At 44.4% G+C, this 19,177-nt stretch overlaps 1 protein-coding gene across 1 annotated transcript in view; it reads right to left on the reverse strand.

Annotated features, from left to right (window-relative positions):
• Window positions 1-19,177, reverse strand: part of HADH (hydroxyacyl-CoA dehydrogenase) — a 114,401-nt gene that overhangs the window by 66,047 nt on the left and 29,177 nt on the right. Inside the window, exons 2-3 of the mRNA XM_029596734.1 lie at window positions 17,109-17,237; window positions 3,165-3,322 (exon numbers count right to left, since the gene is read on the reverse strand). Of these exons, the coding sequence (XP_029452594.1) occupies window positions 3,165-3,322; window positions 17,109-17,237 (287 nt within the window). The remainder of the gene's footprint in view (window positions 1-3,164; window positions 3,323-17,108; window positions 17,238-19,177) is intronic.

A 19,177-nucleotide genomic window follows, 5' to 3' on the forward strand; every position in this document is an offset into this window, starting at 1 on the left:
ATTATTGGCATTGATGGTAGCACAGAGCTGTATTCTTAAGGAGTTGATGATGGATATATCTCCTTTTTCCATCTGGCATGAGAAAATGACTTCGATGCAAATGGAAAGATATGATGTAAACTTAATGGCAAGGAAAGTTTCTACAGATTATATTAAGGCATAGGAATGCTTCTTCAATCTTAAGTGCAACTGATTGTGACATGTTAAAGTATGGGATATTCCTCCAATTGGAGAATGAATTCTGGTGGGGGAAAACAACCCTTGCTTCAAAAAAAGGGGACTTTAGGTATTTAGGGGAGTGTGAGTGGGTGTATATGAGTGGGAAGGGGGTTCTGAAGGGAATTGGGGGGGGGGGGGGGGGCGGGACGGTGGGTGAGGTCCGCTTATAAGTATAAAGAATCAAAAGGTGTATGATGAAGTGTTGATAACTGTAGGTCAATTATGTAAGGAATATATTTCATCCTGTTGCATATGGTTTATTGGATTTGAATTCTATTGTTTGTTCTTTGGTCATTCCTAAATAAAACAGATTTTGAAAAAAAAAAAAAAAGTTTATTCCCTCAAGGGAGGGAAAACTTCTCAAAAACATTACTGAAGAAGCTAAAAATGTAAGAATGTTTTCTGTCTCAAGAGAACCAATGAGCCTGCATGAGGCTCCCTAACACACGAGTGACTGCTGTGATAACATGGCCTATTTGGAAGGGAAAGAGGTGAAAAAAAGATCACATGACAGAACCCTGACAATGCTATCATCCTCTAACTGTTCAGCCAATATGTTCTCCGGCCAGTGCACACACCAAGTCCCATGGTGCTTTTTCAGACAGGGAGCGTATTATCCCAGCATACATGAGAAAATCTACAGACTCCCTTCATATGCTTGGATACCTTAGCCCTCTCCAGTGTTCATAGTATTTTAAATGGCTGTCTATAAAACACTTTGGGGGAAAAGCTGCAGAGAAAGTAGGCAGTGCTTTTAACATAATACACAGGGCGGACAACTTTCAAACATCCAAGCATGGCTGCATATATGCGTGTGTATGGCCCTGCATAATTTTACCAAAAAATAACTTGTGTGTAATACACATTAGAGATGTGAATCAGAACCAGAATCGGTTCGGATTTCAGTTCCGATTCACATCTCTAATATGCAAGAATACCTGGAGTACTGTTTTCAATTCTGGAGACCATATCTTAAAAAGGATAGACAGGATAGAAGCATCCCAAAGAAAGGAAAACCAAAATGGTGAGGGGTCTGCATCAAAATCCATATGGGTTGAGACTGAAGGATCTAAATAAGTATATTATTGGAGGAGAGAAGGGTCGGGGGGGAATGATACAGACATTAAATCCTTGTAAGTGTATAAAGGATGCATAGGAACCAAGCCTTTTCCAATGGAAGGAAAGCTGTAGAACTAGGGGTCATAATATGAAGCTCCAAGGGGGTAGACTCAGGAACAACGTCAGGAAACACTTCATGACAAGAGTGGTGGATGCATGGAATGCCCTCCCAGAAGAGGTGGCAACGACTGGAATTATAATGAAATTCAAAAGAGTGTGGAATACAAAGGATCCCTGGTGGCTAAAGGATGAAAATAAGGGGTGGCCTGCATGGATCAGCAATTACTACATTGACAGAATAAAAAAAATCAATTAAAGTAAAGATTGCTGGGCAGACTGGATAGACCACTTGGGTCTTTTTCTGCCATTATTTATGATGTTAGTATGAACACATGCAATGCTTTGAACATGCATACTGTACTTTCCTATTTTTTAAATATATGCGCATATATTTTATGCTTGAAAAACGTACAATGTAAATCAATATATTTACAAACATGAATGCATAAGTGATGTTACCGGTTTTACCATTTATTCTACCAGTTTGCCCAGTCCTCCTCCAGATCAAAACCTTCAGCTTGAACTCACGAGTTCACCCAGCCAATGGTACACACGTTTATTACCATTTACAGAAGATAATTAGTAGTTGTAAAATTATATTATGTTGGCAAATCTACATGCATGTCTTAAAATAGCAACTTTTGCACGCAAATGTTGGCCATGCCCCGGAATGCCCCTTTTTACACAAGCGCATGCAAAAGTAAAAATCTGCATATGTTTGAGATTTATAAAATAGCATATATGTAAGTAGATGCTACTTATGTATATGCTAATTTTTATACATGCAAGTCTTGAAAATTCACTCCTAAATGTTTACATTTTTTTTTGTATAAATGGTGTCCTAGATTTTATGCAACAATTGGCACCAGCACACCACATGAACCTACTCTACAGACAGAACAATGGTATCCTAGCCCATATGGAATGGGACAGACCATCTCCGCCTCCAACACAAACCCCTTTGCTGCATTAGAGACAGATTAAATAAATCCAAACCAAAAAAAAAAGTCTAACAATTTCCTTTGCTCTTCTGAAATAAAGAGATCCATTTAAGAAGCAAAACACCACAAGCTTTAAGCTCAAATATAGTACAGTTTAAGAAAGTGTTTAATATAAGTTACACTAAATTAAACCCCCCCCCCCCACACACACATATCTGGAACTCAAACTACTAAACCTTCTGCTTCGCCTTCTCTCAAGATCCATGGATATGCTAAAATAATTCCAAACCTCAAATAGGAAATATAAAATCCCAGATAGTTTGTCATAAGGGGGGGGGGGGGGGGGGGGGGAGGGGGCGCATGGCTCAGACTGATAACTTAAATTGTAGTGCTGCGAACTACCGTGAGAAGACCCACGTCCAATTTCTAAATCCAAAAGGGATGCAGCACTCATGGCCATCCCACAATAGCCCCTTACTGGCTCCAGAGGGAGCCACAGAATATGCATCTCAAGCAATGCCATATAAATCAACAAATGAAGGCTCATAGCCCCCAGTCAAAGGCTAGTCCCAACTGACCTGAAAGCCCAAGAGGAGGAGGAGAAAACTGCGTGGCCACATATTAGAGAAGAGGAGCCACACCGGAAAATAATTTTAATTTCTTCAAAGTTACATCCTTAACTACGTGAGTTTCAACTATTAAGATAATCAAGGTCAAATAGAAATGTCTTGACAAGGGGCGAGGTGAAAACAAAAAACGAGTGTATATCACTTTTTGCAAACAGATCACAAGAGCTTGGTTGTGCCCTGCATCACTTGCACCTACTCTGGAGCAAACTTGTCCAGTCTGTTGAACAGTTCATTCTTCACGTTCAGGTTCTCTACAATAGCTTCCACAACCAGGTCACTGCTGTGCACTACAGATGCCGCATCTGTGCTCACTGTGAGATTCTTTAAGGTCTTCTCAACGAACTGGGAACTAGCCTGGAAACAAAAACAGCAAACATAAAAAGGTTAATTTCCAGTTTTCAGACTTAAGCTTGAGCAGTGACAGGGTTGGCTAAGAGACCTTAAGGAACACCTGTTCTCGGCAATGCAAACATCCTGTGAAGTGGCAACCAAAACATTCTGCCTGTGTGGGAGTGGATAAACTACTGGAGATGCGAGGCACAATAAAACTGCAAATTCCAACTCTCATACTTCTCCGCATCTTTCTTTTCTGCCTTTGTTAGGCTAGTATGTGTGTTTGTTCAAGCCCCAGCTTGAAGCAGTCCTCTGTGGGTTAGATTGAGACTCCTCCAGATAAGAGGTAGCAGGCAAGAGCAATTCTACCCAAATCAAGGCTTTTCAAAGAAATTCTGCAAGAACACTGATCAGAATAGCTTTCTCACAGTTTAATACAAGTTTTCTGTAGTTTCCCTGGTGCCAATGCTCATCAACACTGTTTCAAGTCATTAAAACAGAAGTGAATTTTGAGAAACTGCAGAAGAACCTTGTGAGACTAGGAGACTGGCCATCTAAATAGCAGATGCAGTTTATTGTGGATACGTGCAAAGTAATGCAAATAGGGAAAAACCTCAGCTAAAGGTACATGATGCTGTTCCTCATTTAGAGTCTTAGGGGAAAATACATTGAAATCTTCAGCTTAGGGTGTGGCAGCGGTCAAAAAAGCAAATAGAATGTTAGGAATTATATGGAAAGAAAAGAGAACAAAACTGAGAATATCATAATGCCTTTGGATAGATCCATGGTGCAACTGCAACTTAAGTACTGCATGCATGTCTGGTCAGCTATTTAAAAAAGAAAAAAAAGACAATGGACATAGAAAAGGTACAAAGAAGGGTGACAAAAATGATAAAGGGGATAGGAAAATTGGTTCTTACCTGCTAATTTTTGTTCCTGTAGTACCACAGATCAGTCCAGACTCCTGGGTTTTGCCTCCCCTCCAGCAGATGGAGACGAGAAAGTTTTACTGACACTTAAGATGAGGTGCCACCTGCAGTCCCTCAGTATTAATCTGTACCTAAGCCAGAAAAAAAAAAAGGAGAATTAAATAAACTATGCATACTCCCCTCAAAAGATTAGGGGGACGAGGATAACCCTAAAAACATTCAACACAATGCCCTTTCACCAAAATCATGTGCAGGATCTACAAAATCTGTGCTCTTCAGAGAACATACAGCAACAGACAGATCTTGTGAACTCTCCCACTACCCTTTGCTAATCAAGGGCGGGACTCTGAACTGATCAGAGGTACTACAGGGACGAAAATTTGCAGGTAAGAACCAATTTTCCTTTCCCTGTACGTACCCAGATCAGTCCAAACTCCTGGGATGTACCAAAGCTGCCCTAAGTAGGGTGGGACTGGGAGAAATCCCATTCGCAGCACACTCGCACCAAGATTTCCAGCCCCCAGGGCCTGGACATCCAAATGATAATGTCTGGCAAAAGTGTGCAACGACTTCCAAGTAGCCACTCTACAGATCTCCTGAGGAAAGACTAATTGACACTTGGCCCAAGAGGCTGCCTGAGATAGAGTAGAATGAACCTGTAGACCCTCTGGAATCTGGCGACCCTGACACATGTATGCTAAATTAATAGCCTCTCAACCACCTCATAATAGTCACTTGAAGCTTTATGCCCTTTCTTGGCACCGCACAAAAAGGTGGTCCGACATGCGGAAACTATTTGTATCCTCCAGGTATCTCATCAAGGCTCACCTGATGTCTAGCGAAGTAACTCTAGTGTGCGGCGCTCCCAGATCTAAGTCTGAGAAAGATGGAAGTTCCACAGACTGATTAACGTGGAAGGAAGACACCACCTTAGGTAAAAAGGAAGGTACAGTCTGCAAGGAAACCCCCTCGTCTGAGAATCTCAAAAAGGGTTCCCTACAGGAAAGAGCTTGGAGCTCAGATGTTCTACGCGCCAGACGGATGGCCACCAAAAAGAGACCACTTTCAAAGTCAGATCCTTCATAGTCTCACACCGCAGAGGCTCAAAGGGGTCGCACATAGGCTCCTTAAGACCAAATTAAGGTTCCAGGATAGCGCAAATGCTTTGCGCCCCGAAGAAAACGGATGATGTTCAGATGAGCCGAAAGTGACGACCCATGAACCTTGCCCCGCAAACAGAGCGCAGTCACCTAAACCTTAAGAGAATTAAATTGGTTCTGCCATACCATCTTGAAGGAAGGCCAAAATATGCCCCACGGACACTTGCCTAGGGTCCACCCACCAATCAGAACACCAGGAATCCAAAAAACTCTCCACACTCTTGCATAGGCCAGAGAAGTGGAGGTATTCCTACATTGCAAGAGCATAGCACTGACTGCATCTGAATAACTTTCTTTCCTTCAGCAGATGCTTTTCAAAAGCCAAGCCTCTAGACAGAAATCGATCTGCTGATCTAAACTGGTCCCTGATGCAGTAGGTTTGGAAGATGGGTGAGCCACAGTGGGTCATCCACTGCTAGGCTGACAAAGTCCGCGAACCATGGACATCGCGGCCACCCTGGTGCCACTAGAATCACTGGGCTCAGATGAATCTCTCTTCTCCGTAGAATCTTGCCCACCAAAGGCCAAGGAGGGCATACACACACACACACACACACAACAGGATGTCTGTCGGCCAATGGAAAACTAATGCATTTACTCCCTTTGCTCCGCTTTCCTGTCAACTGAAGAAACGTGGGGCCTGGGCACTTCGAAACATCACCATCAAGTCCATGCACGGGGTCCCCCACTGACGACGAACGAGGTGCCATTGCTTCCTTTGACAGCTCCCACTCCCTGGGGCCAGCTATTGGCGACTCAGGAAATCTGCTTGCACGTTGTCTGAGCCCACTATGTGCAAGGCAGTCAAACGCTCCAGATGCTGTTCTGCCCATTCTACCAGAAGACAGGCTTCCTGTGCCACTGAAAGGCTCTTTGTTCCACTCTGGCAACTGATACAAACCACCGCTGTCACACTATCAGACAAGACCCTCACAGGCCGGCCCCCCACCAAGGGGAGAAACGCGAGTAGGGCCAGACACCACCCTGGTCTCTAGATGATTGATGGACCAGGAAGCTTCCTCCTGAGACCAGCAGCCTTGCACCGACTGGCGCTGGGATACTGCACCCCAGCCAAAGAGACTGGCATCAGTGGTAACGACCATCCAGAATGGAATATAGAGATCTACTCCCCGGCTCAACATGTCCTGGTGGAGCTACCATGAGAGACAGACAGTACTGACACCGGTATAGAGGGAGAGGTAGCTGATAACGCTCCGATAATGGGTCCCAGCGAGACAGTAATGCCGACTGCAGTGGCCACATGTGAGCAGAGGCCCATGGAACCAGCTCCAAGGTAGAAGCCAGACACCACAGTACTTTTAAATCCCAAACCTTGGGAATTTGTTTATCTAAACAAACAATCCTCTGACCTGAGCCTGAAGCTCAATAATCCGCTCCTCGGTTACGAACCCTTTCCCCGCCTTCATGTCGAACAGTGCCCCCAGGAATTCCAGACTCTGGGAAAGAACCAGATAAGACCTTGCTAAGTTGATGGAGATACCTGAGCACCAAATCCACTGCCCTCCAGCAAAGGGATTCTGACTTCACTCGAATCAACCAATCGTCCAAATAGGGAGGGTGTTCTGGTTCATCCCGGACAGCAACAGCCACCACGATCATCACCTTTGTGAAAGTCCTGGGTGCCGTAGCCAAGCCGAAGGGGAGAGTGCAAAAACTGAAAGTGTTCTCCCAGAATCATGAACCTCATAGCTTTGATGATCTGATTCTGATGTGCAGGTAAGCCTCAGTCAAATCCAGGGAGGCCAGATACTCCCCTTTGTGTACCACCGCAATCATGGACCACATGTCTCCATCCAGAACAGAGGAACTTTCATAGCCACGTTTACTCTTCAAAAGTCCAGGATGGGGCGGAACATGCCTTCCTTTTTGGGAACGATAAAATAGATGGAGTAGCAGCCGGATCTTCGTTCGTCTGGGGGGACGGGGATGATGGCTCCCAACTGACACAGGTGTTGAACAATGGCCCTTACTGCGAGCACCTTCTCCCGGTTAGAGTACAGGGACACCAGAAATAGGTCTCTTAGCGGATGAGAAAAAGCATAATCATGTCTTACCGCATTTAGGACCCACTGGTCTGATGTGACCTTGGTCCACTCCTCGTAAAATAGTGGAGAGGGGGGCCTCCTATCTGCAGGACAAAGGAGTGAACAGCCTCATCTCATTGGGAAGACTTGATGCCACATCCTCCCTGGGAAGGGCCATCTCTGCCGGGTCAACAGCCTTGAAAGGACTGAGATCAGGATTGTTGATGACCAGAGACTCGTCTTGGGGTGGGGCCTAGGGTCTGGGCCCCCAGAATCTCAGATTCCCTTTGAAGTGGGAATGAGAGGATGGGAAGTTCTTGCCTTTTGGCCTGTCCTCAGGTAACTTATGGACTTATTTTATTTATTTACATCTTTTTATATACCGACTTTCCTTGACAGATATCAAGTCTGTTAACAATGCAAAAAATAAATCACAGTACAATCATAATACTATAAATCTAATACAATAAAATGCAATCTAAAATAAGACTAAAATACATTGAAACTATAACTAATACAATAAAATAAAACCTGATAAGCTAATAAAATTACTAACTACAACCTAGGCTTAGGACTATCATGGATATGGAAAATGAAAATAAAACTAACATACCATGAGTTAGCGCATACCAAGTGCTAATCATCTAATCCCTTTCTCAGCTCTTAAAAGCTCCCTCCCTTTCTTACTCTCCCAGACTAACAATAGCCCACAATTTGTTGAAAGTAAAGCTAAGCTACTAAAATTTATGACTTAATGGTCTGGGAAATGATCAGCCGCTGGTTCCAGATGGATCATTGAACGCTTGTTCAAATAACCAGCTTTTTATGAGTTTTCTAAACTTATGAAGGCTTGTTTCAGTTCTGATATCTAAAGGTAATGCATTCCAAATTTTTGGTCCAGCCAGGGCCAAAGATCTCTCTCTGACTGAGCTCAAATGCGCTATTTTTGGAGATGGTATTGTTAGAAATGCTTTCCCTGAGGATCTTAGATTATGAGCTGGGGTGTGGATACATAAAGATGCATTTAACCATTCCGTATCGTTTCCGTAGACTGATTTATAAATTAGTAGTAGACATTTATAATGTATTCTTGACTGAATAGGTAACCAATGAAGTTCCTTCAAAACCGGTGAAATATGGTCATATTTCCTCTTGTTGGTTAGTAAGCGCGCTGCTGCATTCTGCAATAGCTGCAAAGGGCGCAAAGTTGAGTAAGGTACTCCCAACAAGAGGGCATTGCAATAATCCAACTTCGGTGATATAAGTGCCTGAAGCACTGTACGGAAATCCCGTGTGTAAAAAAGGTTTTAATCTTTTTAAAATTTGTAGCTTATAGAATTTGTTCTCCCCTAGCGACTTGATCATTTCCTCAAGGTCTTTACCTAAGAGCAATTTTCCCTTAAAGGATAAAGATCCCAACTGCGCCTTGGAGGAAACATCAGCCGACCAATTCCTCAACCAGAGGAAGCACCTGGCCAAAACCACCAACATCATCTGAGAAGAAGTCCTAAGAAGGTCATAAAGGGCATCAGCCGTTCTGCCTGGACAGCCTCAGGCACCAAAGACTTGTCAACTGTAGCTGCTGAACCCAGCAAAGACCAGCCTGCAGCATGAAACTGCTACACATAGCGGCCTAAGCGCCAACACCTCAAAAATCTCCTTGAGTTGCACCTCCAGTTTCCTGTCCTGAAGATCCCGTAAGGCTGCTGCACCAGTGACTGGAATGGTTGTCTTTTTGGTGACTGCAGAAACCACAACATCCACCTTGGGAACCTTGAGCAGATTGAGGGCCTCCCTCAGGCAGTGGATACAATCTGACCAATGCTTTGCTGACCTTCAACCCAGTGTCCGGCATATCCCACTCTTGGGAGAGGAGAGCACTTTCAGAACTATGGACAGGAAGGACTTTGCTGGACCCTGGAGGCCAACCATGACCAGGTCCACCACTCCCACCTCAGAATCCTGTCGTGGAACCTCAATGCCCAACTCCTCCAACACTGCTGGAATAAAGAGGGCTCAGCTCCTACTTATAGAATAAGCGCACCACCTTAGGGTCATCACCCTCAAGGGATGCACCCTGCAAAAGAGTCTGTTCCGGATCCAGGGGTCTGACCCATGGCCCTGACTCCTGAGAATCTGCTCCCTGGGCCCCTCCTTGTCTGAGGCGGCAGAGGAAGAATCCATGTCAGTAGGGGGAGCCAAAGCCCTCAGGAGCCCCCACGGACCTAGATCTCTTGAAGGGCTGCCCTGGGGCTTCTCTAACAGGACCTCTGTGTGCTGTCTTCCTGGCCTTATAGGCCTTGTGAAGCAAAAGGATGAAATTGGAGGAAAGAGGACGTATCAGATTGAGCCCCGAGGTCTCCATTGCTCCCAGGTGGGCCCCCAGCATCCAGACAACCTCCCCCGGAGACCTGAACCTCCGGAGACAAAGGGGGAGGAAGATCGCTACTCTGCCGTGGCCTGCGCAGCTGAATGAAAATGTGACATGGCCGCTGTTCCCACTGGAACAAGTCCTCAGGCCCCAATTGCACTGTAGACAGATTTCCCAAATTGTGGTGAGCTCTGCTCGTGCCGCCTGCGATGCTCCCAGACAGTCCCTCCCCTCTGGGGAGGCATCGGGAGCAAAGGCCTGCACGGGAAAGACACGACCGTGTGTCCCTGGTGGCTGAACCGGCTGCACTCCATCTCAAGTGGAGCCTGGGCCAACTATGGCACAAGGGAGAGAGGCAGCAAGGGCTGGAGGAAGGAGGAAAACAACCTTCTGTGAGCAGACCACCGAAATAAGGTACCAAAGTAAGAAAGATCGGGCTGTCCCTGTGCCCCAAAGGAAAAAAACATTTTTTTTTTTGAATAAAACTTTAACAAGCAAACAGAGGAACTTCCCTGAAATAATGCAGCAGGCTCTGTGAAGAGGCAACAGGCTCCAGGGATCCGGGACCCCTGAGTATCAGCCCTGCCGGCCAAGGATACGAGCAAAAACAGGATCTCCGACTCCCTGCTCAAGAGCCTCAAGCACTAGAAGGGATGGCCCCACCAGGGCCTAACTACCTTCCAGGAGGCAAATCCTATTTGCCCTCTTTTTTTTTCAAGTCAGACTGCAGGCTTTGCACCTCCAACATCTGCTGGAGACAGAAATACTGAGGGACTGCAGATGGCACCTAGTCTTAAATTACAATGTCAGTAAAACTTTGTCTCCATCTGCTGGAGGGGAATGGTAAATTCCCTTATGGAGAAAGGCTAAACAGATTAGGGCTCTTTAGCTTGGAAGAGAGACAAGAGAGGGAATATAATTGAAAGTTATAAATCATGAGTGGGATGGCATGGGTACATATGGAACAGTTATTTACCCTTTCAAACAATAAGACTAGGGGGACACTTCATGAAACCAGCAACAGGCAAATTTAAAAGTAATCCTAGGAAGTATTTTTTTTTCCACTCAGTGCACAATAAAGCTATGGAATCTGTTGCCGGAGGACATGGTCAAGACAACTAACAGATTCAAAAGAGGACTGGACAAGTTCCTGAAGGAAAAGTCCATATAACAGTTATTATCCAGGCAGACTTAGGAAAGCCAGAGCTTATCCCTGGAAATAAGATACAAGAAACAGATCAACTATTTGGGATCTGACAGGTATATATGACCTGGACTGGCCACGGTCTAATACAGGATGCTGGGCTCGAACTAAGCTTGGCCTGACCCAGCATGGTATTTTTGTTGTTATATATAGCAAGGACGCTGACATTAAGCAACAAGCGATTCCCAGAAGAATATCCTTGGGCTTTCTTTTGCTTGTTCAATGTCATTGTTTGACTTCGGAAAACTTGTTTAAAGCTTGTTACAATTAAAAGTCCTTCAGGTAGACCAGGAGTAGCCAATTCAAATCCTCAAGGGCCACAAAAAGCCTGGTTTCAAGGATTTCCATTAGGGATGTGCATTTGTTTTCAACGAATGTGCAATCCGCAACGCATAAGTCCCTGTTTGTTTGATTGATGGGTTCGCGAAACGCATGGCGATCCCCACGAATAAAACATATATTAGTTTCATTCTTTTGGTTTGCAGTGATTTCTTAGTGGTCGTTTGAAATAGGAGAAGGCCATGTGGGAGTATCCATAGCAAAAACCAGCCCTTTTCCTGTGAGTCATAACTGACCTCACAGCCCTGTCAGAATGAGTCAGACAGGTTGGCAAGGAGATGAGAATGCAACCTATCAGAGCTAAGCATTTTTCTAACGCAGCCAATCACTGCTCTCACTCAGTGCTCTTCGACGCTGTTCTATTTATATCTTAAGCACGCGGCGTGCCACTCTCTTTGCGGGTGTTGTCAGGGGTGGTGGCTTTACTCAGAGCTAGTCTGAGTGTCTCAAATCTGTATTCAATCGCTACTTTGATAGATTTTTCCATTGAAAAAAAGATATGTTTTTGCTGCAGTGCCAGCCAGGCTTTTGACTGCGCTTTTTTTTTTTTTTTTTAATTAAACTCAGACTGTTTCTTCCACTGAGACAAGCTGCCAGCAGTGGCATTTTGCTGCTTATCTTACCTCCCTGGGGTAGGTTGGTGCAGGCACAGGCAGGGTGTGGGTAGGAGATAGTGTGAGTTGGTATTTTCAAACAAGAAGCAGCATCACTAGGAATTGTGCTTGCTCAGGCTTCCAGTCAAGTCTTTTCTCTGCTGTTTCATTTTTTTGTGCACACAGAGCAGTCTCAGTTGTGTACATCAAGGCACTGCACCGTGCGTCTGTGGGCAGTTTTCCAGACTCACATATATTAGTACAGCAGTGCTCTTTTAAGCCAAATCCCCAGTAGGCCTCTTTTGGAGTTAAAAGTTTGGTGTGCACATACAGCGGTCTCAGTTGTAGTGCACAAAGCACTGTACCATGCGTCTGTGGGCAGTTTTTCAGACTCACATATATTGGTACAGAGGTGTTCATTCACCAATAAAGAAATTTTAATTGAAATCCCTAGTAGGCAGTAACATTAAATCCATGTCAGGGAAAGGTAGATGAGTGATTGGGACTGGCAGAGGAGGCACTTCAAAAGGCATTGTCAGTCCCCCATTAAAGTTAAAAAGGGAACTGTTCCAATCTAAAATCTCTGGAGGGGCAGGCAGTTCCATCCGGAAAAAACAAATTTAAAGGTGATGCACAGCACCACCTGTTTCTGACCCTGTAGTTTTGGAGGTGAGGGAAGGGGAGGCTGAGTCATGCAAGACAAAAGAGTGAGACCCAAAAGCAGCAGTGCGACAGCAGACTCAACTTAGCGTTGAAAATGTAGTGCAGGTACTGTTTTCTTCTGATTCCAATGAAGAATCATCTTGTGTGGTTTTCTCATCATCAGAAATGGAAGTAGTAATAGCTGAAGAAAGTTTAGGAGAATTAGTTAGTTCTGTCTTAGCCTCCACTTCAGTGCTGCAGGGGAGAGATGAAACTGATGAGGAGGAAGAGCAGTAAGCGCAGGCACAGAGTGTGACTGATGCCCCTGGCATTGCTTCTCAGGGTGCACCCACTACTTCAACTCCAGTGCCAACATCCACCCCAAAGGCTATAGAGAAGGGATCATGAAAGAAATCTGTGATCTGGAGCCACTTTAAAGTGATGGAGGACCCGTGTTTTGCTCAGTTTACTGTGCCAGGGTTATTAGCAGAGGCAAGCAAATGGGACATCTAATTTTGGCATGATGCATCATATGTAGAAGCAACACCCAACAGTACTGCCATCTGGGGATGGTGACAGTACCAGTCAGTCAGGGGACCCCTTTTTCCAGGCAGCATAAAGTGGTTGAAAAGGAGCAGAGTCACCCCACACTCTCAGCTCCTTCTAGCAGTCAGGTGGCAGGTCAGCAGCCCCCTGCCACGTGTCAGAAGCAACAACCCATCATAGAGGAAATGGGGTGGTGTTCGGAAACGCTATCCCAGGGAAGGAAGCAGGCAGCCTCAAAAGTTGTATCCAGGAGCATTGGGGAAAATTATTGCCCTTGATGATCTGCCCTTGCAGGTAGTGGAGAATGTGGGTTTCAAGCATTTGCTGAAGGTCTTAGTTCCAAATTACAAAGTCCCCTCCAGAACCACATTTAGCAGAAAGGTCATCCCCAGCCTGTACAACCAGTGTTGCAATCGCATCCAAGCGCTGCTAGCTAAGGCACAGGGGAGTGTGCATTTCACCTGCAATATCTGGACCACCATGAATGCTGCGCACTCTTACCTCTCCCTGACAGCACACTGGTGGGATCTGGCTGAGGCAGGAGCAGGCAGCAGCTCTATTAGAGAACAAGTATCAGGGTGGAGGTGGGCTTTACTACACACTCACTTGACAGACGAGGCCCATACCTCAGCCAATATTCTAGCACGCAGACAGATGCTGGCAGCTACACCAGCGAGACAGGAATCTTCAGACAGGGTTCTTTGTCACAGACAATGGTGGAAACATGGTAAAGGCAATATGCGACGGGCACTTTCAGAACATCCGATGTTTTGCACACATTCTGCATCTGGTAATGAAGTCAGCTCTGGGGTTGGAGTCCAATCACCAAGAGAAGGAATACCTGCATACGTTAATACACAAGTGCAGGAACATAGCAGCGCACTTCCACGGAAGTGTGAAGGCGGGGCAGTTTCTCCAACAAAAGCAGACTGATTTGGAGATGCCTCACAAGCGTCTCATTCAAGACATTGCCACCCGGTGGAATTCCACCTACATGATGCTGCAGAGGTTAGTGGAGCAGCAGACACCCCTTCATGAACTTTCTGCGGCAATGGGCATAGGTGTGCAGAGTCCCCTAGGGCATCATGATTGGTTAGTCATGAGTCAGCTGGTAAAAATCCTGCAGCCCTTCAAGGATGCCATTGAGGAGCTGAGTTCCAGAAGTGCCGCCTTGGCTGACATCATCCCTATAGTTCGTTTTCTGGAGGAAAATTTGGAGGGCTTTACACAGGAAGAAGGAATGACAGCAGAGGTGCTGCATTGTCTGGACTTTTTGCAGAAGCAGGTGCAAGAGAGATTAAGACCTTTAACAAAAGACCACACATACATGCTCGCCACAGTCTGTGATCCGTGTGAAAGGGAAACTCGCCCTACAGTCAGATTGTCTCACATTTGTGAAGGACCTGCTGTTAGCAAAAGTCCGTGAACAAGAGCGCCATAGGCAGAGACAGATTAGGCATGAAGCAGAGGAGGAAACAGCAGGCACTTCAGAGAGTTGTGCTAGCCCAAGCAGGAGCAGCACTGTCAGAGACAGCTAGTACTTCCTCCTCCACTTCAGTATGCCAAAGCCATGTTGCCCATATACAAGCATCTGTTCTGGAATGGGCTAGAGTGAAAGCAGCTGGCAAGGACTCTCAGCCCACCCAAGCAAAAGAGACACCAGCACAAATATCAGTGACACGGTATCTCACAGAGCGCCCATAGAGGACATGCAGACAGATCCACTGGCATATTGGGCACACAAGTCCACTGTCTGGCCATACCTAGCCAAAGTGGCTCAGCAATATCTGTCATGTCCACCAACCAGTGTGCCCAGTGAATGTGTATTTTCAATGACAGGGGATATCATGAGCCCTCACCGCTCAAGGCTGGCACCAGAGTTGATGGAAATGCTAGTGTTTTTGAAAATAAACATGCCTTTGCTTGGGTTTCTAAATTTTCCCTGTGAATGGTAAGATGAATAAAAGCAATTTAAAGCCTTGCAGCAGCTCCAACTGCCTCATATGCTCCAGATAATATCAGCACATGTACCTGACCTCAAATGCTGTGCCTGTCTGTCCAGCCCTTACGTCACTATAAGGGCCTGACCTCAAACGCTGTGCCTGTCTGAGTTTATTTCTAGTATTTCTAATTTCAGTTTCATTTATTTGTGCATCACTTCTTTACAGAATATTCTTTTTCCTGATTTGCAACATTTGGAATGTAAGAACATAAAAAGCTGACTTAAGATGTTTGTTTGGAGCTCGCATATTTCATATATTCAATAGTTTTCATGACCTTCATAATATGGGCCTTTTTCCCTAAATCTTTTTTTTAGGTGCCAACATTAATGTTTCTAGTACTATAGAAAACTGGTGGTAGGTGCACTCTAGTTCATGCTCTGTGTTCCCATAGTTTACAGAGGCACTAGTGTAGGGTACAAAGTCAATATAGGTTGATATTGTAGATTTGGACTTGAGTAGCAGTTTTCTTATTTCTGAGAGCTCTTCAAGTTCCTTTGTCATCAGCTGAAGTGTATAAGCAGTTAACAGCTTCTGGGTATTCACTAGACACCAACAGAACCACCACATTCTAGGGGCCAACCCATTTCAGGGAGCCCTTTTCCTGCGCAAAGGAAAGGGAACTCTCCCCGGGTGTAGCCAGCCTGTCTTGCCTCTATCAAAACCACAGGGACCCGACTACCTCAGCTCTGCCAGACTGTCTTGCCCCTATCAACTTTCTGCCACTCTGCCTTGCTGCCATACACCAGACAACTCACTCTACTCCTTGTGGTGTTCTTGCCACTATCACGGTTCCTCAGTGTGTTGATGCTAGTCCTTCTGCTGCTTTGTTTCTTTATCGGCGCCTTGTGGGCGCCGATAAAGGAACTCTGCTTCCTATATTCCCCCTTCATTGTGCTGTAGGATGTTGATGCCACTTGTCTTGCCACTTTGCCTGTCGTGCTGCCTTCGAGGGTTCATGCAACCATTATCGGTGCTCTCTTTTGAAGCTGTGGTGTGTTTTTGACACTCTTGCTGCTGCTTTGCACCTCTGTTAAGTACTCTTGCCGCTCCTGGTACCTCTTACAGTGCCTTAGGCTATTCATGCCACTTTGGTGCCACTTTGCCACAGTTTAAGTAGCTTGCAGCTCTTTTCTTGTTTTGATTACTCCCCAGAAGTTTAATCAGAATTGATAAGAAAACCCCAATTCTGCAGCCAAAAATAGGCTGCAAATACTTCCCCATTGACTTTAATGGGAAAACGAAAAACAAATAAAACTAAACAAATGTCTTTCCCCCTTTGAAACTAATGCAATGAATTTGGGTCCCGGCGAAACGAAAAACAAATCGAAATGAATTTTTTTCCTTCTGCTCATCCCTAATATCCATAATGAATATGCATGAGATATTTACTTAGATGGAGGCAGCCATGCAACTTGTGCATATCCATTGTGGATAACTTGAAAACCAGATTTGTTTGTGGCTCTTGAGAACCAAGCAGACAGCTCCTGATGCAAACAAACTAAATGAGACCAGCAACAAGAAATACCCTTCAGCACCTGCTTTCTGGCAGAAAGATACAGTGAGCATGACAGACACAAATGGCAATCTTGATAAAGCTACTGCCCCTATATTTGGCCATTTGTAGCTGCAAGGGTGGCATGGATTGCCTATGCTTTATGCTGGTAAAACCATTTCTTGGTATTGCATAGATGCTTTTATCCACATTAAGCGTTTTCTCCCCATCAAAAACTTCACTAGGAGTAGAAATGAAGTCTGGATATGAACAGATGATTTCTAGGCAACTGTAGAGACAAGACAGGTGTATATTTTAAGCATGTTTTGCCTTTGTTGGATTCTTTAGCTTTAAAAAGTATGGTACCCATTTTCTGTTTGTTGGTTGAGCTTTCCTCAACTGCAGATCAGGCGATTAAAAAAAAAAAAAAAAAAAACAACCCAATGAAGACTCATGCAGTGCTTCTGAATACCAAGCAGTCACCTCAGGCTTGTCTGCAAACATTTTCTTGGCCACCCGCTTCAGGCTGTCCTCAATCCCCTTCCTGGACTTCTTCAGGATATCTTCTGCCTGGTCCACAAGCACAACAGTATGACCAGTGGCTGCAGCAACCTAGAACAAGAGCAAACGTCATAAAACAAAACAGAACTGAGTAACACATGCAAAGGAATCAGTAATCAGAGGGACCAAATCAGTCACATACAAAGTTACTTTCTGCAAACTTTTGAAATAAACTTATTTTCAGATCAGTCAAGGCATTGGGTGCCAATAATCTTTGAATTATTCGCCCCCCCCCCCCCCCCCCCCCAGGCTTGTGTGCTATCTTGGCTTTTGTAGCAAGAGTATACAAAGCTATTTTAATATATACATGATTTTCTAATCTAAAATAACTTATTTTAATTTTTCTTATGCACACAGAGCCACAGAAAGTCCATATAAACAAACCCATACAGGGACAAGTCATAAACAGGTAAGACAGAATGCCAGAAAGGGAAAGAAAACAGAGGTGGCTCTCCGGGGAGGGACAGGACCGGAAGAGACGACATCAGCTTGGAAGACATGAGATGGGAAGAGACTGCTAGAGACCACCAGAATGCTTCTCTGAAGAGGTGCATCTGCAGGCTGGACTAAAAGGTGACAGAATAAAGCCAAGGAGCCAAAAAAAAAATAGGAGGTTCAAAGTAGCCACACTGCTCTGCAATTGGTGCAGCAAGAAATAAGGAAGCAAGAAGAGTAGTAGAATGCCTTAAAACAAGGACATGTAGACAATTCTCAATGTTCTGTCCTAGATGGATTGTAAGACAACAAACTGGGAGATGGAGAGCATGGGGAAAGCAGGCTATAGGACTCAAGGTGTAGATTAGAGGCTTGCTTTCTTCCCTAATTTATTAAGTTTTCAAAGTATATACAAAGAACATCTTTGTACAGAAACAATCAGGGATAACAAAAAAAACAAGAACAAAGAAAAATCATTAGGAAATATATTCTCACTAAAGTTTAGACCAAACAAATGAGGAAGCAGGAAAAACAGAGGAGAAAATGAAGTAAACATTACAGTCATGACTGTTGAACATGTAAACCCACGCCAAATATAAATAGACTAATTCCAGAATGTCTTAGGTTCCTGAAGGAACATTCCCAAATCTAGATTAGGGTTATGACCATGAAAGCTGACAGAAAGGGACACATACGGGCAGTTACAAAGAAGCCACAGGATCTAGAAAGATGAAAGGTGGTCAGAAATAACTCCCAGTAATAGGACTGGAAGCATTTATTTGGTCTAACTATGAAAAATAAAAAGGAAGATATCAATCCTGCCTGCCTAAAATGTCTTTTTCATTCAAAATCTTCATTAAATAATAAGTTTAATGAACTACAATATCTTAAAAACAAATCAAACCCATCGTCTTTTTAAACTATTTCACATCTCTAGCCAAGCTTAGGAAATCATGTGGTGCTGCTGCTCTGTGCATCACAGCAGCCTATATACGAGCTGGAAACATTTCAGAACATTTTGCCAAGATAAGCCAAACTCGTCACCTTCCACATACCAAACACGAGGTGAGAGCATGAGATGCTGGCACATGCACAAGTTAATTCAGGCTTCAGGTAGCAAGTCTGAACTGCTATCTGATAACGCAACATGAAATCAAATCAGCCTGACAATGGTGAAAATTATAAATTCTCCTCTCCCTTTCCACCTTTACTGTCACGATCACCTTACTCAGACCTGACCACAAAAATGTCATGAGAATGAACAGATAGCATTTATCCAAGGACACTCCACAGAGCCTTCCCCTGCATTTTAAAAAATAAATAAATAAAACACACCCCCACAGAGCAGTTCATAACAGCTAATCCAAGCTGGCTCTTCAGGATTTTATTACACTATAAAAAAAATAATAATGCTACAAGTTTAAAAACAGGAAAAACCTGCCTTCTTGAATATGCTAGTGAATATAATACATAGGTCTGAGAAGCGGTGGTGTAATATTCCATAAAAGCTCTAGATTCTAGTTGCTTGGCGTGTTATCTAACCTGTGCTGTGAAAG

The sequence above is a fragment of the Rhinatrema bivittatum genome, chromosome 1 (assembly GCF_901001135.1).
Source record: "Rhinatrema bivittatum chromosome 1, aRhiBiv1.1, whole genome shotgun sequence".
Lineage (NCBI taxonomy): Eukaryota > Metazoa > Chordata > Amphibia > Gymnophiona > Rhinatrematidae > Rhinatrema > Rhinatrema bivittatum.